Source organism: Bos indicus, chromosome 26, assembly GCF_029378745.1.
Source record: "Bos indicus isolate NIAB-ARS_2022 breed Sahiwal x Tharparkar chromosome 26, NIAB-ARS_B.indTharparkar_mat_pri_1.0, whole genome shotgun sequence".
Taxonomy (NCBI): Eukaryota; Metazoa; Chordata; class Mammalia; order Artiodactyla; family Bovidae; genus Bos; species Bos indicus.
In genome coordinates this window covers 36,828,120-36,852,157 of record NC_091785.1, presented here as the reverse complement: position 1 = coordinate 36,852,157, position 24,038 = coordinate 36,828,120, and the positions used below count along the sequence as shown (strand labels likewise).

The window sequence follows — 24,038 nt, the reverse complement described above, 5'->3', positions numbered from 1 at the left end:
AGAGCCTGCCCCTGGGGGAAGAGGGCAGGAACCTAGGTTTATCCACACGGAGCCCCCACCCCCAGGGTCCTCTATGCAACAACTGGGGAAGAATCTGGGTGTTTATTAGCTCATAACATCTCGCTCTCTGCATTAACAGCAGTTCGTGGGGAAAGGCCTTTGACAGCGTTCAAAGTGGGCTTCTCATAGACGATGCAGACCCAGGGCAGGCTTCCTCCAGAACACGCGCCTGGCCGAGGGTGGGGGTGGCGGTCCAAAAGGAGGGTGGAGGCGGAGAAGTGGGGTGCAGGCGGAGACGGGGGGGTGCAGGAACCAGCCAGTGCCACCTCAACGCAGGGCCCGCGCACGCCCTCCCGCCCGCGCATCCTGCGGCGCCGGCCTGGGCGGCGGAGGAAGCCGAGCGCGTCGGCGGCCGCCGCAGGCTAGCACGGTAGACTGTCCCGTGGTCACCGAGGGTGCCTCCGGCGTCCCCACCCTTCCCCGCTGCCCCCGGGGCTGCCGGCCTGTCTCCGCCCCCCTCCCCGCCTCTCCGCCGGCCGGCAGGTAAAGCCGCTGAGGCCGAGGAGTAGGTGCGCTGGGATGATCTCACCCGCGCGCCCCGCGCCTGCAGGAGGAGGAGGAGGAGGAGGAGGAGCGGGAGCAAATCCAACTTCCGGGTAGCGAAGCCGCCCGCCAGCGGCATCTTGCTTTTTTCTTCCCCCCCACCCCCACACCCCTGCTGCACCCCCTCTCTTCTCCCTCCTTTCCTTTTATTCCCGGCCCCACCTGCCAAAATGAACAGCTCGGAAGAGGAGAAGCAGCTGCAGCTCATCTCCAGCCTGAAGGAACAAGGTAGGCGGGCGCGTAGCCGCCAGGTGCGGGCGGCCGCGGCCCGTGGGCGGGGACGGCTGGGGCACCGGGTGCGGAGCGGGTGGAAGCTGGGCGGGAGGGGTCGCGGCCGCCACCGTCACCCCCAGTAGCTCCGACACCCCGGGGAGAGGCGTCCGCCGCGCCCCGCGCGCTTGGGCGAGCCCCGGGGCAGAGGGTTAACGTGTCTGTGCCCCGGAGGGTCGCGCCGGGCTGTGCGGGAAGCAATTCCCCGTTGGTGGCTTTAGCTGGAGATGGGGGTTTAGGGAAGGGGACGGGGGTTCGGCGCGGACACGGTCCCACGGTCCCCTCCCGTGCCACGCGGGAGAGGCGAGTGGGGCTGGTTGTCGTGGAGAGGGCGCAGTGTGGGCAGCTCCGCTGGCCTGGCTCCCTGGCCGCGGCCCCACCCTTGCACATTGGCGCTGGGAGGCCTGCCGCGCGGTTTGACAGCCTTTCTCCAGCTTTTCATTCTGGTTTGGCCTAGTTCCTCTTTCCTTCCCCAGCTGGGATTTGCAGGCCGTGGTGTGCTTTATCGCTTCCCATTTCTAGCAGTGGATTCGCCAGTGAGGCGGCACCCTGATGGTGTAGGGCTTCTTGATTTAGGACTTGGCTCTGGTTCGCAGAAAAGCCAGGCCTTGTAACCTGCATTTCTACACTGCCGGGTAATTAGATGCAGAACTGTTTTAGTATCCTAGTAAGTAACAGTTTTAGTCATTTTCATCGCTTCACCACCGGTCTGAACAAAGCCAAATTAAGATCGCATGTGAACCGAACACCTTTTCAACTTAAAATGATTATGTCCCTGACCAAAGGTGGCCTGAGAATACAGGTCAAGAAAGAGAGGAACCATACAGATTTAGGAAGTAAAAATGTGTGGGAACATACTTTTTTTTCTGAATAACTTGCTAACACGACCGGATTGTGGAAGGGGCCCTGCTCCGTGGTGAATCCTGGTGTTTAGTCCCAGCTTTTTCACTTCTGTTGACTCAACTCACCAACTCTGTGATCTTGGGAGAGTCACTTCTCTTTTATGGATCTTATGGTTAATCAAGCCTTACTTGACTACAGGCAAGAGCTAAACCAGATGATGTCATGAGATCTGTCCAGTACTAAGACCTGTTGCTCCCTGAGATCACAACCTGTTCATAGGGTATACGGATCCCTCTGGGGTCCACATTCCTGAAAACAAATCTCATCATGACTGTTTAGTAACTGGGTGACCTTGGGGAAATTATTTCAGTTCAGTTCAGTCACTCAGTCATGTCCTACTCTTTGTGAACCCATGGACTGCAGCACACCAGGCTTCCCTGTCCATTGCCAACTCCCTGAGCTGGCTCAAACTCATGTCCATCGAGTCGGTGATGCCATCCAACCATCTTATCTTCTGTTGTCTCCTTCTCCTCCTGTGTTCAATCTTTCCCAACATCAGGATCTTTTCCAATGAGTCAGTTCTTTGCATCAGCTCCAAAGTATTGGAGCTTCAGCATCAGTCTTTTCAATGAGTATCAGGACTGATTTCCTTTAGGATGGAACTGGTTTGATCTCCTTGCAGTCCAAGGGACTCTCAAGAGTCTTCTCCAACACTACAGTTCAAAAGCATCAATTCTTCAGTACTCAGCTTTCTTTATAGTCCAACTCTCACATCCATACATGACTACTGAAAAAGCAACAGCTTTGACTAGATGGACCTTTGTTGGCAAAGTAATGTCTCTGCTTTTTAATATGCTGTCTAGGTTGGTCATAGCTTTTCTTCCAAGGAGCAAGCGTCTTTTAATTTCATGGTGGCAGTCACCATGTGCAGTGATTTTCGAGCCCAAGAAAGTAAAGTCTGTCACTGTTTCCATTGGGGAAGTTATTTAACCTCTCCAAAATGGGCACAACACGTTTCTCTGTGGTATCCAGCATCTGGAAAGTACTGGATACATGTTAATGGCTTTTGCCTTCCTAGTACCTTCAGCTCCCATCCTTGATTAGTCTAGTGGGTGGGCACAATGCCTTTATCTGCAATTTCTCAAGTGTTTTAGTGAAGGGCTGGATTTTGTTAGTATTTTATTGCTAATAATACCACCCCCACCAACATAAGGGGTTCTTTGTAGCTCAGTGGTAAAGAATCCACCTGCAATGTAGGAGATGCAGGAGATGTGGGTTCGATTCCTGGGTCAAGAAGATCCCCCAGAGGAGGCAATTGTAACCCCTTCCAGTATTCTTGCCTGGGAAATCCCATGGACAGAGGAGCCTGGCATGCTACAGACCATAGAGTTGTAAAGAGTCAGAAATGATTGAGCAACTGAACATGTATGCGCACCCCCAACATGCTTGTCTCAATTCATATTCTAGACTTGAAACTTTTATTATTGATGATATCTGTCAATGGATATCAGATCTTTTGTTGGATGGTCAGTTTTCAAATAATGTTAAAATTTTAAATTTCACTTCTTTTTATTCTATATATAATTTCAAGGGTAATTTACCAATCCACATAATGCACAAGTTATTTATATTTGATTTTGGAACACATCTCTATCTCTGTGTTGGATTTGAGAGCTGAGGAAAAGGGATGATTCTTAAGTTTCTGGTTCTTTTTCCAATTATATTGGGAAATCTGTGCATTGTACTTTTAGAGGATATATTTCTTAAATAGGGCATGTCAAAGAGGGTAGAACAGCTGGACTTTGAAATTTGTGTTTCTTAAAGAGTACATTTTTTTTTAAGCATATTGAGTCTGGTTACACAGGTACTGGGATTTCTTTTTCAGCCCACAGTGTAATTTTTATAGATTTCAAAATGGGGGCGTTTATTTGTCAATGGACAAAGAGTTGGGCATGAACTGAGTGACTAACATCACCCCACCATAGACTTCGATAGCAGTTGACTTGTTTCAAGAGTGTTTTGTTGCTGTTGAACCTACAGAACTGAGTTGGGAAGCTAGGGATTTGAGGTGTAAAAACAGGCACCTAGGTGTTTGGACTCTTACCAATATTGTGATCAGTTTTGTAAGCTGATGTGTGTGATTTATTTTTGAAAATAAACAGTACTGTTCACTGCCTGTTAACACTGTGAATAATTCCACTATCTCTCGTTAATGTGAACAAGAACCATTATTGATTAAAGGCTTTTTTTTCTAATGCTGAGTAAACATATTCATTTACTCCTTTGACAAATAGCATGTACCTATCACATGTGAGGCCCATGTGCTAGGCACTGGGAGAGAAGATAGTGAACCAGACAGACAAGTTTAATGTCTAGTAGACAGTCATTCATCAAATAATCATATACATCAGTTTGTACAATTAACAGTTTGTTGTTCTAGATTTTTAGATAGATTTTTGTTGGCTTTGAGGGCGTATACACATAAAGTTTTGCTAGACATTGCAGAAATGCCCCCTTGCCCACCTCAAATGGCTGTACCCGTTCACATTCCCCACAGCAGTGTCCATTTTCCAACGCATTGGTCAACACTGACCAGTGTAGTCTTTGTTGACATCTTGACAGTTTGTTTAATTTTTGCCTATCTGATGAACAAAAATGGTAAACCTTTAAAAAACGTGTTTGACCTGGTTATTAGTGAGGTTTGAAATCGTTTTTACATGTTGATTGACCATTTAGGTTTCATCATATCATTCCTTCCCTAGTGTTTTAAGTCTAAAATTTGCACCCATTCTTCAGGAGGGTGTTCAGAAAGAAAGTTCCCATCCACTGTGAATGGCAGAGCTGACAGCAGCCTTCCCTAATGTGAAGCCTTTAGTGGTGTGGTGAATAAGGTTGCTTTTGACAAAAGTTGTGAAATGTAATGACGGAGTCTGTCATAATATGAACAATCTCTAATTTATACTTACCATTCCCTAAGCTCTATGTCTTATAAATCACACCCACTTCTGAATTACTTCAAAACATTGTATGTTCTCTTCTAGTGAATGGTATAATTAGCTATATTATGTCTTTCTAGAAAGTTATATTATGTCCCTTTAAAAAAAATTAGCCAGTGTGCGATTGCTTATGTTCAAGCAGATGTTGAGGTAATGAGGTAATTCTCCTTTTGTCTTTTTGGGGGCTTTTTTTTTTTTTTTGGACTGATTGACATCTTTAATGCACTGAGAAATGGCAACTTGGGATACTATTTCCAAGCTTACTAAAGTGGACATTTTTCTTACAAAACATGTTACAATTTGCTCCCCTTCCAGAATTCTGCTGGGAAATGATAGACTTAGCTCAGCATTTGTTTAAGATACATGATTTTCTTTGTATTTCATTCAGCCCACATGCATTGAATATTCATAGCCAGGCACTGTGCTAGGCATCAGAGATGCAAAAAATCTTGTCCCTGCTCGTGGAGTTCCTAGTCTAGAATTGGTGGCCTCATTTGGGTCGTGTATTTAAAATCCTCTGGCCAAGGAAGGGCGGGGCATCTTGACTGGCAGCCTCCACAAAGACCAAAGGTTTGGAATAGTCCAAAATAGAATGATGTGCCACTACCAGAAGAGGGGCATGCAGGCTGGGCAGACACAAACAGCAGATGTCCAGTAAACTGTCACCATCATAATGCCATGTCATTTGGACCTTGTGGAGGAATTTTGTAGAGAATGATTCCCACTTAGTAAAACTGGTGTTCTAACATAAGACCGCCACCAACAAATAAATAAAAATTATGGGCTAGGCTTGGACTAACACTTTTAAATGGCAAGATAATTGGTTTTAAGGCAGGATAACCTTTCACCTTGAGAGTTGGTATCATTTTCTCCAAAATTATTGAGCCAGCGCTCAAAAGTTCAGATGGAAATTGAGTCAAGCTTATTCTTAAGGCTGAGATAGTAATTAAAAGAGGCTTCTTCCAGTGTTCCTTTGGCTTCTAGGCTGTAAAGTAGCCAGAGCGGTATTTTGACAAAAGGACTGAAGCTGTTGTCCACTACGATGACCATATTAGTGTGCAAAGCCGAAGCATTGTCAGTCTTGGATCCATGCAAAGTCAGTCCCTAGAAAGCTGTTTGGGACTAACTGGTTGCCTTGGTGTCAAGTGCAAACTTGACTTTATACCACTATTTTCTAAGTGTGGTCCGGGGGCCAACTGTGTCTGAAAGAGCCAGGGAATATACGTACTTACTGAGTTGTTTATGAAAAGGCTGGTAAATTTTTTTTTCTTCATCTGATTACATTTTTATAAGATTTATATTTAAACTTTTTGCTTTTACAACAAAGTATAGATTGAGGACAGAGAAGGCAATGGCACCCCACTCCAGTACTCTTGCCTGGAAAATCCCATGGACAGAGGAGCCTGGTAGGCTGCAGTCCATGGAGTCGCTAAGAGTCGGACACCACTGAGCGACTTCCCTTTTACTTTTCACTTTCACGCATTGGAGAAGAAAATGGCAACTCACTCCATTGTTCTTGCCTGGAGAATCCCAGGGATGGGGAAGCCTGGTGGGCTTCCATCTATGGGGTCGCACAGAGTCGGACATGACTGAAGCGACTTAGCAGCAGCAGCAGCATAGATTGAGGAAAGTCTGCAAAATATAAATGAGCATCTCAGTGAATTACTTTTAAAAAGCAAATATGTTCCTGCTGCTGCTGCTGCTAAGTCGCTTCAGTTGTGTCCGACTCTGTGCAACCCCATAGACGGCAGCCCACCAGGCTCCCCCGTCCCTGGGGTTCTCCAGGCAAGAACACTGGAGTGGGTTGCCATTTCCTTCTCTAGCGCATGAAAGTGAAAAGTGAAAGGGAAGTCGCTCAGTGGTGTCCGACTCTTAGCGAGCCCATGGACTGCAGCCTACCAGGCTCCTCCATCCATGGGATTTTCCAGGCAAGAGTACTGGAGTGGGGTGCCATTGCCTAACAACACTTAAATCAGAACATTTCCAGAAGCCCCTCATAACCCCTCAATACCATCAGCTTCCTCTAACCGAAGATATTCAATACCACCAAAGATAAGTTTTGCAAGTTTCTGAAATTTACAGAAGTGAAATCATACAGTATGTATTACTTGCTTCTGTCTTCTTTTACTCATTATGTGTATGGTATTTATTAATATTGTTGCATATAATTGTAGTTCATTTGTTTGCATTGTGCTCAGTTGCTCAGTCATGTCCGACTTTTTGTGACCCCATGGACTGTAGCCCACCAGGCTCCTCTGTCCATGAGATTTCCCAGGCAAGAATACTGGGGTGGGTTGCCGTTTCTTCCTCCAGTGGATCTTCCTGACCCAGGGATTGAACTGCGTTGCCTATGTCTTGTGCCTTGACAGGCAGATTCTTTACCATTTGAGCCACTGGGAAGCCTGTGAACAGGCTCCACAAAATGGAAAAGGCCAGGAGGTGGATTTTCCCCTCGAGCTTCTAGAAGGAACATAGCTCTGCTGACACGTGGCTTTTAGCTCAGTGAAACCTATTTTGCACTTCTGATCTCCAGAATCCTAAGACAGATTGCTCATCCACTGTATGAATAAGACAAAAAAAAATTTTTTTAAGCTAATATACTAGAGATCAGGGGTCAACAGACTTTTTCTATAAATGACAGAGATAAATATTTTGGGCTTTGTGGGCCATATGATTTTTTGTAAACCAGAGTATTTATTGAAAAGGCATTTTCCTAAAGTTTTTGAGCCACTGCTGAAGAAACCTCAGTTGGGTTACTTGTCTTGAGATGGACATTCAGCATGGCCTGAAGAACTAGATGGTCTAGTCAGAATTTCACTGTTCAGTTCACTTCAGTTGTTCAGTCACATCCAACTCTTTGAGACCCTATGGACTGCAGCACACCAGGCTTCCCTATCACTAACTCCCGGAGATTGTGCAAACTCATTTCCATCGAGTCAGTATGCCATCCAACCATCTCATCCTCTATTGTCCCCTTCTCCTCCTGCCTTCAATCTTTCCCAGCATCAGAGTCTTTTCCAATGAGTTAGTTCTTTGCATCAGGTGGCAAAAGTATTGGAGTTTTAGCTTTAGCATCAGTCCTTTCAATGAATATTCAGGACTGATTTCCTTTAGGATGAACTGGTTTCATCTCCTTGCAGTCCAAGGGACTCTCAAGAGTCTTCTCCAACACCACAGTTCAAAAGCGTCATTTCTTCACCGCTCAGTTTTCTTTATGGTCCAACTCTCACATCCATACATGACCACTGGAAAAACCATAGCTTTGACTAGATGGACCTTTGTTGGCAAAGTAATGTCTTTGCTTTTTAATATGCTATCTAGGTTGATCATAGCTTTTCTTCCAAGGAACAAGTGTCTTTTGATTTCATGACTGCAGTCACCATCTGTGGTGATTTGGAGCCCAAGAAAATAAAGTCTGTCATTGTTTCCATTGTTTCCCAATCCATTTGCCATAAAGTGATGGGGCCAGATGCCATGATCTTCATTTTTTAAATGTTGAGTTTTAAGCCAGCTTTTTCACTCTTCTCTTTCACTTTCATTAAGAGGCTCTTAAGTTCCTCTTTCCTTTCTGCCATTTCGGGGGTGTCATCTGCATATTTGAGGTTATTGATATTTCTCCCGGCAATCTTGATTCCACCTTGTGCTTCATCCAGTCCGGCGTTTCGCATGGTGTACTCTGCATATAAGTTAAATAAGCAGGGTGACAGTATACAGCCCTGACGTACTCCTTTCCCAATTTGGAACCAGGCCATTGTTCCATGTCTGGTTCTGACTGTTGCTTTTTGACCTGCATACAGATTTCTCAGGAGACAGGAAAGGTGGTCTGGTATTCCCATCTTAACTCTGCAATTAGGTAGATCAGTCTTACTTTGTTGTTGTTGTTGTTAGATGTAAGAGTAAACATATGCTTACAGAAGAAAAAAAGCATGTGGACTGAAAAGTACAATTAGCTACTCCTTCTAGCTCGTTGTTTCCGAGTCTTTATTATATTCTCCAAAGGAGTCTTTTTTGGGGGGGTGTGGGGGTTTCCAGGTGGCACAGGGGTAAAGAATCCACCTTCTCGTGCAGGAAACGCAAGAGACACAGATTAGATCCCTGGTTCAGGAAGATCCCCTGGAGGAGGAAATGGCAGTCCACTCCAGTATTCTTGCCTGGGAAGTCCCGTGGACAGAGGAGCCTGGCGGGCTGCAGTCCAAGGGCTCACAGAGTTGAACATGACTAAGCATGCACTCAGGATCGTATATATGTACCTCTAGTAAGAGTTGATGAAAATGGCACTTCACCTGTAATCCTCTCCTAAAAACTTGTAGTCCAAGTCTAATGAGGACAACATCCCATGTTAAGGAACATTCTACAAAGTATCTGATCAGTGCTCCTCAAAACTGTCAAAATTATCGAAAACAAGGAAAGTCTGTGAAATTCGTCACAGCCTAGATACTCGATGGATATGAGTTTGAGCAAACTCTGGGAGGGGTCAAGGAAGTCTGGTGTGCTGCAGTCCATGGGATTGCAAAGAGTTGGACATGACTGAGCAACTGAACAAACAGCAAGATGTGTCTAAGGAGACACAACAACTAAATATAGTGTGACATCTGAATGCTCCTGGAGCAAAAGTAGAACGCTAGGTAAGAACTAAGGAAGTAAGGTGTGGACTGTAGTTCATAATAGTGTGTCAGTATTCGTCCATTAATTGAAAGAAAAGTAACACAATAATGTAAGATGTTAATAATAGGAGAAACTGAGTGTACGGTATACGGGAGCTCTACTATATGGGCAGTTTTGCTATGGATCTAAAGTTTATAAAATCAAATTTATTAGAATCAGTAATGCCCACACCTTGTACACATATAGCTGTAAGTGCAGCTGTAGGAAGAATTCTCAGGAGTGCAACTGTTAAATCACAAAAGTCTGGGTATTTTAAACTTTCTTGTGCTGTAGATTTTATTCAGAGCTGCTAAGACAGCCAAGATTCGCTTTAAAATGTGGAAGGAACACTGCTTTTGGTCTTCTCTGCTTCCCATGCTGGCTAAGCATTTTATTTCATTTATTTTTTTTTTAAATTGAACTATCTAAGTATTATAAACATTAAATCATGAGTTTTGAAATTTTTGTATGATATAGTGGACAGTAATATATTAGGATCCTTTTAGTTACTTGATTCTATCTCAGATCCTATATGATGTAATTCAGGGTATGATTCTGAGACTGATACACATACATACATACACACATATATGTATATGTATTTGTTGTTTTTTTTTTAAATAAGACTTTGGGGAGCAGTTTTAGATTGTAGAAAGATGGAACAGAAAGTACGGAGAATTCCCGCATAATCCCTCATCTTCCCCCACTTTTTTCTATCATTATCATTTTATATTAGTGTAGTACAGATTATTGTACTACAAAACTGTACTACAGTTCTTAGAATTGATGAGCCAGTATTGATACATTATTATTAACTAAAGTCCTAGTTTGCATTAGGGTTTATTTTTTATGTTGCACATTCTGCGGGTTTAGACAAAGGTATGACATGTACCCATCATAACATTTATCAAACAGAATAATTTCACTGCTCCAAAAACTTTCTCTGTCCTACCTGTTCATTTCTCTTACTTTACCCTGGAACTCCTGGCAGCCACCCATCACTCCGTCAGTTTTGCTTTTTCCGTTTGTTATATATTTGAAATTGTACAGAATGTTGCGTTTTCTGATTGGCTTCTTCCACTTAGCAATATGCACGTAGGCTTCCTATGTGTCTTTTGTGCTTGAGAGCTCATTTGTTTCTCTTTATCCCTGAATAATACCCCATTGTATGGGTGTACCATTGTCAGTCTCTCCATTCACTTGTTGATGAGCATGATGTTTGCTTCCGAGTTCTGGCAGTTATGAATAAAGCGGCTGTAAACAATCACGCGGTGGTGAGGTAGGGGAAGGGGGGAGTCCTAGAATAGGTCTCCGTGTTTCAGTGAGCTACGCCCTAGGCTGTGACTTTCATAAGTGCTTCTAGTTTTAGTTTTCCCTGGTAGTAAGACAAGACTACAAAGGGTTGGAGGTGGTTATTACAGTCTCTTCAATCTGTTAGGCTCTGATAAAAGAATTTCCCTTGAGGGAAGGCCTTGTTAAGAAGAACAGAAGGCTGTGGGCGTATTTCATCATGGATACTTTTCTTGTCCCCTGCCAAGACCAGTAGGGAATTTTCCTCAGTATTGACTGTGAGGTCCTGGTAGCATTCCTGGAGGTAGGACTCATAAAAGCGTCAGGGCTTCCTAACCCTGCCCCTCACCTGGAGTTTTTAACTTTCAAAACTTGTTGCAACTGAACCTCTAGCAGTTTGTCAGTTAAGAGTTTAATTTTTCTTCCCCTGGCTTGGCACAGGAGGGGATTTTGTACCTTGGCTTCTTCTCCACTAGGTTGTGATCCTCTGTATCTACCTGAGTGTATCTCTGATTTTTAGAGTAGCAGTTTGCCCAGTGTCTTCCGTTCTCTCATGGATCTAAGAAGAGTTGTTGATTTTGTTTGTTCAGCTTTTGTTGTTGTTGTGAGAACCACAGTGTCAGCTTACAAGCTCCTTAAATGCCAGACCAGAAACCAGGCTAATAAATGTGTTTTAAAGTTACCTAGTTTCCTTCCTTCCTTTTGGTTAACTTGAAGTCCTTAATATAGTTTGTTGAGATGACGTCTTAAGCATCATTAAATCGTCAGTGCTGTACTGTGTGTTCTATCAGGTAAAGATTGAATTTCAGGTTTGTCGTAACTTCTTTTCAGATACGAAATGTCTCACCTTTGTGTTTGATTAGGCTTTCCAGCAGTGTTTTCCCTGGCTCTTCTAATGCTTTCATTAACAACTGAGGTATAAATGACTTCTCTTTCTATTCTGCCTTTAAGAGCAGGACCTATTGGGATGTGTGGAGAAGGGAATAATGTCCTAATTGAACATTATCTCTTATGACTCATGTCCTTATACCCCATTAGTAAGAGATGTTTCAAGGCTCCGTGGGTTTCAGAGATGCAGACTCAACAGATGAGAATATGTATTAGATGATCTCATGAGGCAGTGTTTTTTTTTTTTTGTTTGTTTTGGTTATATTTGATGGCTTTTTAAAGCTTCATTTTTCTAAAGTACCTTGTTGTAACATATGAGGTAAGAGGCCCTTTTAGTTTGGGGAGGAAAGTATGTGCTCTTGCATAAGTTGTTCATGTAAAGACCTAGGTCCGTTCTGCCTTCTTCCTGAATTTAGCACACATTTATCAAGTGCCTGATAGCTCAGGTGGTGAAGAATCCGCCTGCAGTTCAGGAGACCCTGGTTCGATTCCTGGGTTGGGAAGCCACTGGAGAAGGGATAGGCTACCCACTCCACTATTCTTGGGCTTCCCTTGTGGCTCAGCTGGTAAAGAATCTGCCTGCAATTTGGGAGACCTAGGTTTGATCCCTGGGTTGGGAAGATCACCTGGAGAAGGGAAAGGCTACCCACTCCAGTATTCTGGCCTGGAGAATTCCATGGACTGTATAGTCCATAGGGTCGCAAAGAGTCAGACACAACTGAGTGACTTGCACTCACTCACTTATCAAGTGCCTTCTATATGTCAGGCATTGTGCTAGAAGAGGGCACAATGGATGGATAAAGACACAGTCTTCACCCCAGAGGATTATTTCTTGTCTAGTGCTTGGGCTTCCCTGGTGGCTCAGATGGTAAAGAATCCACCTTCAATGGGGGAGACCTGGCTTCGATCCCTGGGTTGGAAAGATCCCCTGGAGAAGGAAATGGCAATCCACTCCAGTATTCTTGCCTGGAGAATCCCATGGACAGTGGAGCCTGGCGGGCACAGTCCATGGGGTCACAAAGAGTCGGACACAACTGAGCAAGTAAGCACACCAGCACAGTGCCCATCACACACAGTGATGCTCAGAAGTGTTTTTACATGGATGGCTTTGTGAATCAGCACACTGGTTCTGCTTCCACCATTTCTTACCGTGGGATTTGACTTATCTACGCATTTGTATCTTCACATTTAAAAAGTGGATGTTAATATTTGGCTTAATTGCTCTACATCATAGATTTATATGAGCCAGCCATTCATTCATTATAGGCATGGACTCTGGCTTAGTATTCAGCTGAGTGTAAGGTTTACAGCAATTGAGTGGGAGAAAAGGCAAGAAAACAGATTTATTTTCAGACAACTTATTAATGTTGCATGTAGATGCTCCAGTAGAGATATGTGAACAGTACACACTGGTGAAAATTACAGTGTTAGTCACTCAGCTGTGTCTGACTCTGTGCGACCCTGTGAACTATAGCCTGCCAGGCTCCTCTGTCCATGGGATTCTCCAGGCAAGAATACTGGAGTGGATTGGTATGCCCTTCTCCAGGGGATCTTTCCAATCCAGGGGTCAAACCTGGGTCTCTTGCATTGCAAGCAGATTCTTTACCATCTGAGCCACCTGGGAAGTCACTATAAATGCTGATTTTTGCCCATGGTATATGGGGAGAGTTTCTTAGAAGAAATGACAGTTGAACTGCATTGAAAAGGAGGATGTGCGGAAGATGGGGAAGGGAAGACCTTATAGACAGAGGGGGAAATATTTGTAAAGACACCAGCGTCTGAAAGGTCTTAGAGGGTTTAGGCAAGTGTTGGAGCTTTGGGGGTGATGGGAGTGAGTTGTGGTCTCTGAATGAGATTCAGGTCTCTCGCTGAATGGAGAGAGGAGAGGGGAGTGGGGTTCCCAGATGTGATGCTAACATCTTTGGTGGCTTTTAAACAAGAGAAGGAAATAACCAGATTGCTCTGTTATAATGCTATCTATTTTGTAAAGAATGAACTTCGTATACAGGGAAACTAGAGGCTAGAGGAGGAGTTGTTGTCAGTCACTAAGTCGTGTCTGACTCATTGTGACCCCATGGTCTGCAGCACACCAGGCTTCCCTGCCCTTTCCCATCTCCTAAAGTTTGCTCAAGCTCATGTCCGTTGAGTTGGTGATGCCATCCAACCATCTCATCCTCTGCCATCCCCCTCTCCTGCCTTCAGTCTTTCCCAGCAGCAGGGTCCTTTCCAGTGCATAGGCTCTTCACATCAGGTGGCCAAAATATTGGAGCAGCTTCAGCGTCAGTTCTTCCAATGAATATTCAGGGCTGATTTCCTTTAGGATTGACTTGTTTGATCTCCTTGCTGTCGAAGGGACTCTTCAAGAGTCTTCTCCAGCAGCACAGTTCAAAAGAAGCACTGACTACAGAGGAAGGGCAGATTGGAGAGACATTTTGAAATCTGAGTAGTGTGAAGATCCTTTAGTGGTGAGGGGGAGGTGGGGAATCAAGGCGATGATTCCCTTGATTCTGTGATACTAGCTTTAGAACTAGGTAGATGATGGTCATGCATACAGGAAGTAGGGTGGTTGGGCAAAATTTAATTGATAAGTTCCCTTTCTAACATGTTGCATTTGAGGTGCTTGTAAGGTATCTGGGCAGAGATGTCCAGAAATACTGTCCAGTAGAACTTCCAGCTGGGATGGAAGTGTTCTGTGTTCACTGTCCACAGTGGTAGCCACTAGCCACGTGTACCTATTGAGCAGCTGGAGAGCTGAATTTAAAATTTTATTTTAGTTAACTTAAATGTAAGTAGCCACATGTGGCCAGTGGCTACCAGATTTGACAGTGCAGGTCTTTTGTAGTGGTTGGAAATACTGATCTGGAGCTAAGGCCAGGATGGGGTGGTTAAGCTTCCTGGGACTGAGAGGCGCACTGGACTCTAAAATGCTAGAACTGGAAAAGGTCCAGGCAAACTGATTGTTGTTCATCCTAGCCAGAGGTGTTATTGGCCTGTAATTATGACTTTAGTTGTCGTGTTTCTCAAACAACTAAGTCTCCTCAGCTGCTTCCTGGGATGGCTATGGCATGGTCTGCAGCTTGGAAAGAAAATTCCCTTTCTTGGCTTTAGGGGGTTAGAAAATAGAAAACCAGCATGATTCTTGAAACACGTGCTTTGCCTGATATTCTCCTTGTTTTCTCCACATCTTCCTTTTTCTTCCATTCCGTTCTCCTATGTAGTGAGTCTCTTCTTTGGCTGCACATTAAAATCACCTGGGGTGCTTGCTTCTCATAAAAAAATATGGCTGTCCAAGGTCCACCTAGTTAAATCAGAATCTTGGGTTAGGGGGGAGTGGAGAGGGAATTAGGCAGCTGTGGGATTTAAAAGTGCCTCAGGTGATTCTAACGTGCAGCCAGGATTGAAAAGTACAGCTTCAGACATGCCTACACTTCTTTGGCACCTTCTGCTTTTTACTACACAAACTACAATTGATCTTTAGCCCCGCTCTCTTCTCCTTTTATTTGGTGGAGGGTAATAGTACTTAGCATTTCAGAGATTTTTGCCATCTTTCAGGCCACGTATGACAGAAGTTAGCCTGAGACTGAAGGGTGTTAGGGAGCAGCCTGATCTCATACCTTGTGTAAGGATTGACATACCTTGATGTAATAGTAATCATTTTAACAAAAACTCAGGATCTTTGATCTTACTTGTGACAAATGGGGTCCTTTAGTTAAGGCATGTGAATGCTCAGTTGTGGCACGTGGAATCTAGTTCCCTGAGCAGGGATCAAACCTGGACCTCCTGCCTTGGGAGCATGGAGTCTTAGCTACTAGACCTCCAGGGAAGTCGCAACAGTTGAACATTTACTATGCCTAAGCGTCCTTGTATCTTACATATTAGTCAACCTACTCTTAATAACAGTACTATGAGAGATGTACAAGTGTTATTCCTATATTCCAGATGAGGAATCTGAGACTCAGAATAACCAATTTGTCCAATGCCCGTGGATAAGTGAAATGCTTGGGCTGCACTTTTAAATTGCTGTGATGTGACTTTACAGTGAAATATACTTTAAGGGATGACGTCTTCCCAAGCTGCAGGTATCTTTCCCGTGAAAGAGTTGGTCAAATAATTTCTTCTTTTTTGTTGATTAATTCAGCATTTGGAAGATTTCTCTCATCAAATCACTTGAGTTGTGCAATTCATGGTAAAAGTTTTTGAAACTGTGAGCCAGGTATGAAATGATAAGGCTTACTCTGTGACACTTTGGCATTGCCAAAAAAGAAGTAGCTGAATAACATAGGTCACTACAAGTTTAGTGTTTGCAAGTTTTGCTAAAAATGGGGTTACATATGTATTCACTATGATGTATGTATATGTGACTGTTGGTAAGGCAGTGAGCTTGGTTTTTTAATTTCAAAGAAATAGAAGTATATGAGTAAATGTTTCTATGTCCTATTCCCCAGGTGCCCCTTCCCACTACTAAATGGTTGAATTCTTCCCATACTTTTTCTACCCCTGGGCAGGTACCTGGTTTCTTTTTTTTAATTGTATTCAGTCTTGGAAAACATATTTTCTGTGGTTTCCATTAAGATATGATAGGTGAAGGGTTCATAATTAATGCTTTTCATAAAGACCCAGTAATTGGGAGTCTGGACTCTATTGGCAGTGGAATGGAAGAACAGTTATCAGTTTTTTTGAAAAGGCCTTCAAAGCCATTATCTAATGTTTTAAACAGGAAAAAAAATTTCTTAAGGTCAATGTGAGATCATGGTTTTATAATCCTTTACTGCTTTTTTTGTATATCTGTAATGTAGGTCATCAAGAATAGAGCGGTAAACCAGTTTTGATTTTTCAACTTTATCTAAGAATACTTTTGAATGTTAAGTAAACTGAAGCAAAGTCTCTCACTAAAATATTTACTTCTTTTTTGAAACAATATTAGAAGTAGTAATAAGATTTGAGACCATGACCATAGACTACCCAGTGATGTAAGTGGATAGAATCTCTTAGTTCTTAGAATCTTAGTTCTTAGTCTTAGAGTCTCTTAGTTCTTGTTTCTTTTTGTTAAAAAAGGAGGGACAGGACATTTTATTGAATTTTCAGACCCGAGGACAATTTAGTTCATACTCATTGGTTTGGTTTGTATGATGGTGGCTGATAAGGAGCTGGTGAGCTTCAGTGTGTGATTAATCAAATCTTTTCTGTTGAAACTGTTTTTAAAAGGGGTATATCTTTACATGTATGCATTAAGCTATCTATGGGCTAATTTTCGAAGATTCTTTTTGGGTGTGGCTGTGATAAAAATTGTCTGTTAGTTCATATTTAGATGAAGTGTTGCTAATACTTCTGGGCATTGATGATATAATCCCATAAATATTTGTTTATTTGAATTGGATTTTAAGATTTCAGTCCTGCCATCATAGTAACTACCCTTCAGATTGCTGTTGAAAGAAACAGCATGTACTTTACTATATGAATTGTTTTTCGGGTGTCTGCTCCAGTGGTTAGAATCATACACTCTAGCATTAATGACCAGATTATTTGGAATGTCCTTAAAACTACAGGTTTCAGATTTTTTTATTTCTGCCTTCAGGTTCTTCATAGATATAGAGAGCTTTGTCTTTTTTTTTTTTTTTTAAAGAAAAGCTGAACTTTTTAATTAATTAATTACTTTTATTTATTTTTGGCTGTGCTGGATCTTCATTGCTGTGTGGGCTTTTCTTCTAGCTGCAGGGAGCTGGGGCTGTTCTCTAGTTGCCATGCATTGGCTTCTCATTGCAGTGGCTTCTCTTTGCAGAGCACAGGCTCTGGACACATGGGCTTCAGTAGTTGCGGATCCCAGGCTGTAGAGCGCAGGCTCAGTAGTTGTGGCTCACGGGCTTTGTTGCTCCATGGCACGTGGGATCCTCCAGGACCAGGGATTGAACCTGTGTCCCCTGCATTGGCAGACAGATTCTTTACCACTCAGCCACCAGGAAGACCAAAACTGAGCTTTTGAAGATAAATACCAATTAAATTTTTTAAATGTCAAATTATAAAAATCCAAGCTTGGTTATTGCCTGGCTCTCTCATACCGGTCAAAATGGTGCTGGTCTGGGAGTAGACAGCAATTCTCCTGGGCCCACCTTAGACATTCTGCTCCATCATTAATCCTAGATCATTCTCTTTCTTCCCACCATAAACTCTGAACATCACATTCTCAACTGTGAGGATATCTAAAAATGGTGCTTTGGCTAAAAGTTGAATGCGGGGGTTATGATCATTTTTCTGGCAGTAGAGGATTTTAAGTAGAAAACTGCTACTTTCCTCACATAGTTGGATATATTTGCAAACAACTCCCATATTCTTGCAACTTAGAGAAATGAATCTGGCTAGGATCTGGTCATAGCTTAGTGGTTGATGATCTTGCAGTGCCTGAAAATAGTTGTTCTTAGCTGAATGCTCATAGCATAAACTTTCGTCTGTGGGTAGAGCAGATATGTGACACTGAGTTCATTTTCTGGAGGCCAGTTTTCAAAAATACACCTCTGATTACAGTACCGCAGCCTGATCATGCTGGAAGGAACTTCGGGGAACACCCACCTGTCTCCTTTCAGAATTGCTGAACATCAGAGATGAGAAGTGGCTTGTCATCGGCATTTATGGCTCATAAGTCTTCCTAATGACCTAGGAGAACTGAAATTTGGCTCAGGGGACTCACATCTGCTCTGGTCTCTTTATCTTCCTTTTTCTTTAAAGCAGGAGCCCATCTTCTGTAGCCTCTTCTCCACCCCACCCCCAATCTGTTAATAGACAGTGGTTGGGTTCCCAGGTTTTCCCACAGTCAACTTTTGATAGCATTGTGACATTTCTTTCCTGTTTTTCTTTTAGCGATAGGTGAATATGAAGACCTTAGAGCAGAGAACCAGAAGACAAAGGAGAAGGTTTGTATTTTACTCTTTCTTTCCTCTCTTACATGTGTAAAAAGCCTAGACAGCATGGTGCATTGTTCTGCCACCAATTTCAGTTAAATGCGAATGAGAGTTGTTTTTTTAAAATTTCTTTTCTCCTGCATGTGTGGTTCAGGCTAATATCAACTCCAGGCTCCAGATGGTAAAGAATAGCAGGCATGCCACAGTGGGCGCTGCTCTGGGAGATTAACTACGCGGCTAAATGTGCAGCAAGGCACCAGGCCAAGGAACTCAGGCCCCCAAGAAGTGTACTTTTTCCAACAGTCAGATTGTGATTCTAGTGATGGCATTGAAGGCCTGAGACATTTACCTTTGGGGTTTAAGCATCTTAGATCTGGAGGGCACTCTTTGGAATCATTCCATTGGCGTTTAGCTCAAATGTCTCCATAAACCCTTTGTACGTTTGCTTCCTCTAAATATGTGAATAATATTTTGGAAATTGAAAAACACCCAATGTGAAGATGGTGGAGCCAGTGAATATTTTCCTAGGCTCTGGCAGTTTTATTTTTTAATTGTTAAATAATTGAATTCTACTTACGTTTATGTCTCTGAACATACCCATTTAAGATTCAAGAGTGTTTTTTTAACATATGTCTTCTTTTCTTTATAAGTTTAGGGAAGGGACAAATAGAAGGGAAAGCTAAGTTTTAAGAAGTACAGGGACTAAGTAGAGAATGAAAAGGAGGAGAGAGACAGAGAGCTGTCCATTATTGTTATTTAGATATAAATGAAGTTTATTTTAGAAATTTAAAATTTCTATTTTTAGAAATTTGTTTGATAGACCAAATATTTCAAAGCATAACATCCAAGGTGGAAAATTAATAAAACAGGTTCTTTGTGGTTATTAAAGAAGGTGCTCATCATTGCTGCAAATTATTCAACCTTGTCTTGAAAATTTCAGAGTAAGAGATGTAATGAAAATTGGCAGACAGCTAAATATTTTGGAGGGGTAAAATAATAAATTGTGGCATATTTGGGGGGTATTTATTGAGCTCTTAAGAATCGACTTTTAATATTAAGCTCTTAACATTTAACTTTTTACTCATATTAATTTGCCACCTATATAGATGTTGGTGTGGTAGTATTAATGGTAAGTACTCTAGTTCAAAGCCCATTATGATGGATTTTTAGATCGTTATTTTTCACTCAGATTTCTTGCCCCTTTGCTCATTTGTAAATAAACCTTTGGTGTTCTATAAAATTTTAAGTATCTTCCCTTCCTTTTACTAGGCAGTACAGGAAATGGTGGGTGGGTAATGAGAATATCTGTGATAGAAGACGGCTGGTACATGCATCTAATATGGAAAGAAGGTCACAGAAGAAAGTTTGACAGGTTTTCTGGTTCTCAATTATTAGACAACAAAACCACAAATGTCCCAAGTCTGCCAACAGGTGGGGAGTGTGTGCGTAGATCCTGGGTCCCTGATGCCCCATAATTTCAAGCAAAGCCGATGGGTGATGCTTAAGCCAGATAGCTTGAGCCTCGTTCCTTAAGATACCCAACCATATTCCAGCTCGGGGAGAAAGAGCCAAGACTTAGCAATTGAGTCTCCTCCATAGATGTTTCTGGTTCAAGAGTGAAAGAGCAAATCAAGTAGGAAGAGTTAATTCAGGAGAACTCTTTGATTTACATAGAAAATAGTACTAGGGAAAGTAAACATGTCTCCATATGACAGAGAAAGAAGGATCTAGGAGAACATGAATAACATAAGAGGAACAAATTTTTTTTGTATTTTTTCTTATCCTTCTTTAATCCTTGCTTATTTGTACACCTAGCATTGCCCTAAAAATAGTAGACATTCTATAAACATCTGTTATTAGTGATGATGAAGGTTGTTTAACTGCGAGCCACTTTCTGCAGTGAGTTTTTAAGTGAACCATCTGTAATACAAGTGAACAGCAGGTAAATGCATTTGGCAAAAGAAGGATTAAAAATTAACTTGGCCTTTTACCTGTTTACATGTTTCTCTACACAGAGTATGTCCAGAAAGTTTTGTAACATCTCTATTGACCTGCTCCTATACTCATTCTTTAAAAATAACTATTAACAGAAATGGGAAGAAAAGACATGAAAGCGATATGGAATGCTGTGTGGTCGGGTAAAACAAAATAGGATGGCTTTAAGTTTACCACACTCTTGTTTATCTTGTGTTAAAAGACTAGCAGGCTTATTACTGCAGATTTGTCCCCCAAAGGGGGCTGTATGACAAAGGAGGGAAGCCTATAATAAAAGCCTTTTTATACAGCACAGAATGAGTAAAAGCAGCTTTAGTTCTGGAGGTGGTAAATGGAGAGCACCATTTTCTCTGGCAAAGCACTTTCTTCTGCCTGGCTGTGTGAGCTTTGTGCAGTCCACATCAGCAGATATTCATAGCTATTACTTCGTGACCCCAAACAAGTTCAGTTAAATTTGTCAAGGATAGGAGTCTAAAGTAAGACTCCTTTTGCCATAGTTAATTCAGTGTGGGCAAATTTTGCAGACATGGAAGGGAATAGAAAAATAAACAGCAAGTTTTTTCCTTCCTTGTGTCCACATTAAGTTTAACCATCTGTGTTGTCTGGTCACGAACCTTATCGGTGGGAAGAGACACGGGGTGTGATTCCTTTGGGTACATCTTTTTATATCCTGTTTGGAATCTCCTCTGTTGAGACAGGTGGTGGGATGTGAATTTCCTCAGAACAGGCAGTTGCTGAAGAGACTGTTTTTTTAAGAAGCTACTGCAGGTCATGTACATCCCCTTATCTTCCTTATCTGATGTGCCCAACAACCCTGTGCCAGCTTTGTTTCACAGAAATCAGGACCTCAGGGCTCAGCATGGCTTCCCTGGTGGTGTGGAAGGTAAAGAATCTACCTGCAATGCAGGAGACACAGATTCGGTCCTTGGGTCGGGAAGATTCCCTGGAGAAGGGAATGGCAACCTACTCCAGTATTCTTGCCCGGGAGAATCCCATGGACAGAGGGCTACAGTCCATGGGGTCACAAAGAGTCAGACATTACTGAGCGAGTAGCACTTTTACAACCTCCTTTTCAGGGCTTAACAGAGTCTAGATTCAGACATAGGTATCCTGACTCCAAATACTCATTTTGAAGCAGGTAAACTTAGGGGAGCTAATTGACTTTTCCCGCAAAAGTCTTGGTTTTATTCTTTATTTTTTATTGTAAGCTCAGAAATTTTCCACCAGAAATGATCAGATTCAATACTTTTCTGGATCGTTCTTCTTCACCATATATTGGTTTGTATTTGAAAACTGCAAGTTAAATGTCAAATCAATATTACATTAGAAAAATTCTCACATGTGTGTGTTTCTGTGTGTGTCTGCACATGTGTACCTGCCTGTGCGTGCGTGTGTGTAGATTCTGACACAGTGAAGTGCAAGGGTCAGAGTAGGAGATTTGGGAGGGTGGGCCAGTGTCTTAACGGTCTTTCCCTTTGCAGTTCTCCCTTCTTAAGAACAGTGTAACACAATCATTTTGTGGTTTTTATCAACTTTTTTGAGGATGGAATCAGGATCTGAGTTGATGAGGAAACCTTGTATTGAAAGGAAAGTTTTTTGCTGAATGCCTTTTGAGCACGGGGATGTAAAGAAAAATGTGCGAATATCCCACTCTTAAGTATAAAACCACTCTAATGAGGGATACAGGCAAGTTGACAAATGACTGTGATGAATTGTGCTTAGAACATGAACGCACATCCATGAACGTTCATGACGCAAAGCGTTCATATCCATGAACGCTTAGAATTTGGGGTAGGATGGGAAAAAGAACAGAGACAAGATTCCTACCCAATTCCAAGCAACAAACCCTTATTATCTTTTAATGCTTGGCTTAAATATCACTTAAATTGTTTTTATCAAAGTCTTCTCCCTCTCACAAGCAAGATTGTTGCTTCTTTGTAATGAAACACCTATTTCTTATGTACTTATCACATCTTATCAACCAAAATTCATTATCAAAATCTTATATAGGGCACAGGTAAGTTGTATGCGTTGGATTAGTGTTTTTTTTTTTTTTTTAAAGACATCATTAAAGGTGGGAGATGATGGAAAGGTTACTTTGCACTATTTTTTGCCTAAGTAGCATTATTAACAATATGTTAGAAACTGGGAAGGCCTATCACATTGATTTCAATAACCCTTTCAAATTATTTTGGGGGTAAAAGAAAAATATATATATTTTGAAGCCAACCAAATGAAGTTTCACTCTGCTCGTGAAGCAGTTATCATATTTAAATGTGTTAGTCATGCTTCTACAATTGAAGGGCATCCTTTATGACTCATTCAGAATCTTTGTCATAGTCCTTTGTGGTTTTTTCCTATATACGGAGGTGGCGGGGGGTGGGGGCAAAGCTTCTTTGAGCTTTTAATGGAATAGCTTTCACATTTCTCAGGGTGGTGGGGGTGTGTGTGGAGTGTGCATAAAAAGAAAGAAATCTGTAGAATAGAAGAATGTCTGCCTTTGAACAGTAAGTATTTATGTTTAATACTATGTTCTGAGATCGAGTTTTGAAATGAATAAATGTTTAAGTGGCTGATTAGAAGTCGTTTGGGTGAGCTACTGTAACCCTGCATCAGGCGGTTCTGTCAGCTTGCCAGGAACAATGAATGAAAAGAGAATGAGACAGACACTTTCCAAGACTTAGGTTTCAAGAAGCAAGATAGATGATACTGTTTGCATCTTGGCTCAGTTGTCTATTGTAAAAATTTCTTCATCTTGTGTAAATTTCAGAGGTGAAGGTCCCAAAGTATTTTATTTTTAAGAAATCAATAAAGAAGCCACTCTAAAGAGCAAGATATGCACCCATTATGCTAACTGTTCATGCATAATACATTCACATACATGCAGTTTCTTTAGAACAGAGTGGCAAGTGGTCGTGCCAGAGAAAAAGTAATTACTTAGCAGTTTGAAAGTGAAAATGAGTCTCTTATTAACAGCAATCTATCCAGAAACAAAGAGCAAGGATCTCTGTTCTGATGACATGTGTTTCCATCTAACACACAATACCTAGAATTTGGAGAATGCTGTAAGACAGCTTTAGGGGACAGCTACTACTTTATTGCCTGTGAAAATTGGAGGGAAAGAAGTTTGAATTGAAGAAAGAACACCAGCACAAGAGAAAGAGAGTGAAAAGAATTCCGTCCTAGTGGGAATGATTTAATTTACTGTGTTCTTGAAAGATAAGCTCAGCTGAGTTCTAGCCAGACTTACAGAGGTAGAACAATAGAATTGTTGATTTTTATTAAAAATGATTTGATGGTTTTTGAACTGCATCACCAAAGATACTAACACAGGTAGATATGCACAATTCGAATGCTCTGCCTGTTTAAACTTGTAAATATTGTAACGACAAAAAAGGGATGAAGTTCAAGAAAAATAAGTAAAAAATGGTGTAGGGTTGAGACCTCTTCAGACTCAATGTTGTAGCCTCTGCTGGGTGTTCCTCTAGTGCAGTATTTCTCTAATTATAGCAAGTGTTGTTATAAATTGCTTGTTTGATTGTTGATCTTTCTTGGTTGAGCATAAGTTTTATGAGAGCACTTTGCCTGATATGTTTCTCACTGTATTTTTTTCCTG

The 24,038-nt window shown here is 42.0% G+C and overlaps 1 protein-coding gene across 4 annotated transcripts in view; it reads left to right on the top strand.

Moving 5' to 3' along the window:
- Nucleotides 1-358: 358 nt before the first annotated feature.
- Nucleotides 359-24,038, top strand: part of SHTN1 (shootin 1) — a 109,603-nt gene continuing 85,923 nt past the window's right edge. For 2 of the 4 annotated variants that reach the window (XM_070780916.1, XM_070780915.1), the window contains exons 1-2: nucleotides 360-831; nucleotides 18,387-18,439. In XM_070780916.1, the coding sequence (XP_070637017.1) occupies nucleotides 774-831; nucleotides 18,387-18,439 (111 nt within the window). In that variant the 5' untranslated portion in view covers nucleotides 360-773. Of the gene's footprint in view, nucleotides 832-18,386; nucleotides 18,440-24,038 lie in introns of all 4 variants that reach the window. The other 2 variants (XM_070780914.1, XM_019953100.2) reach the window with 2 other exon arrangements.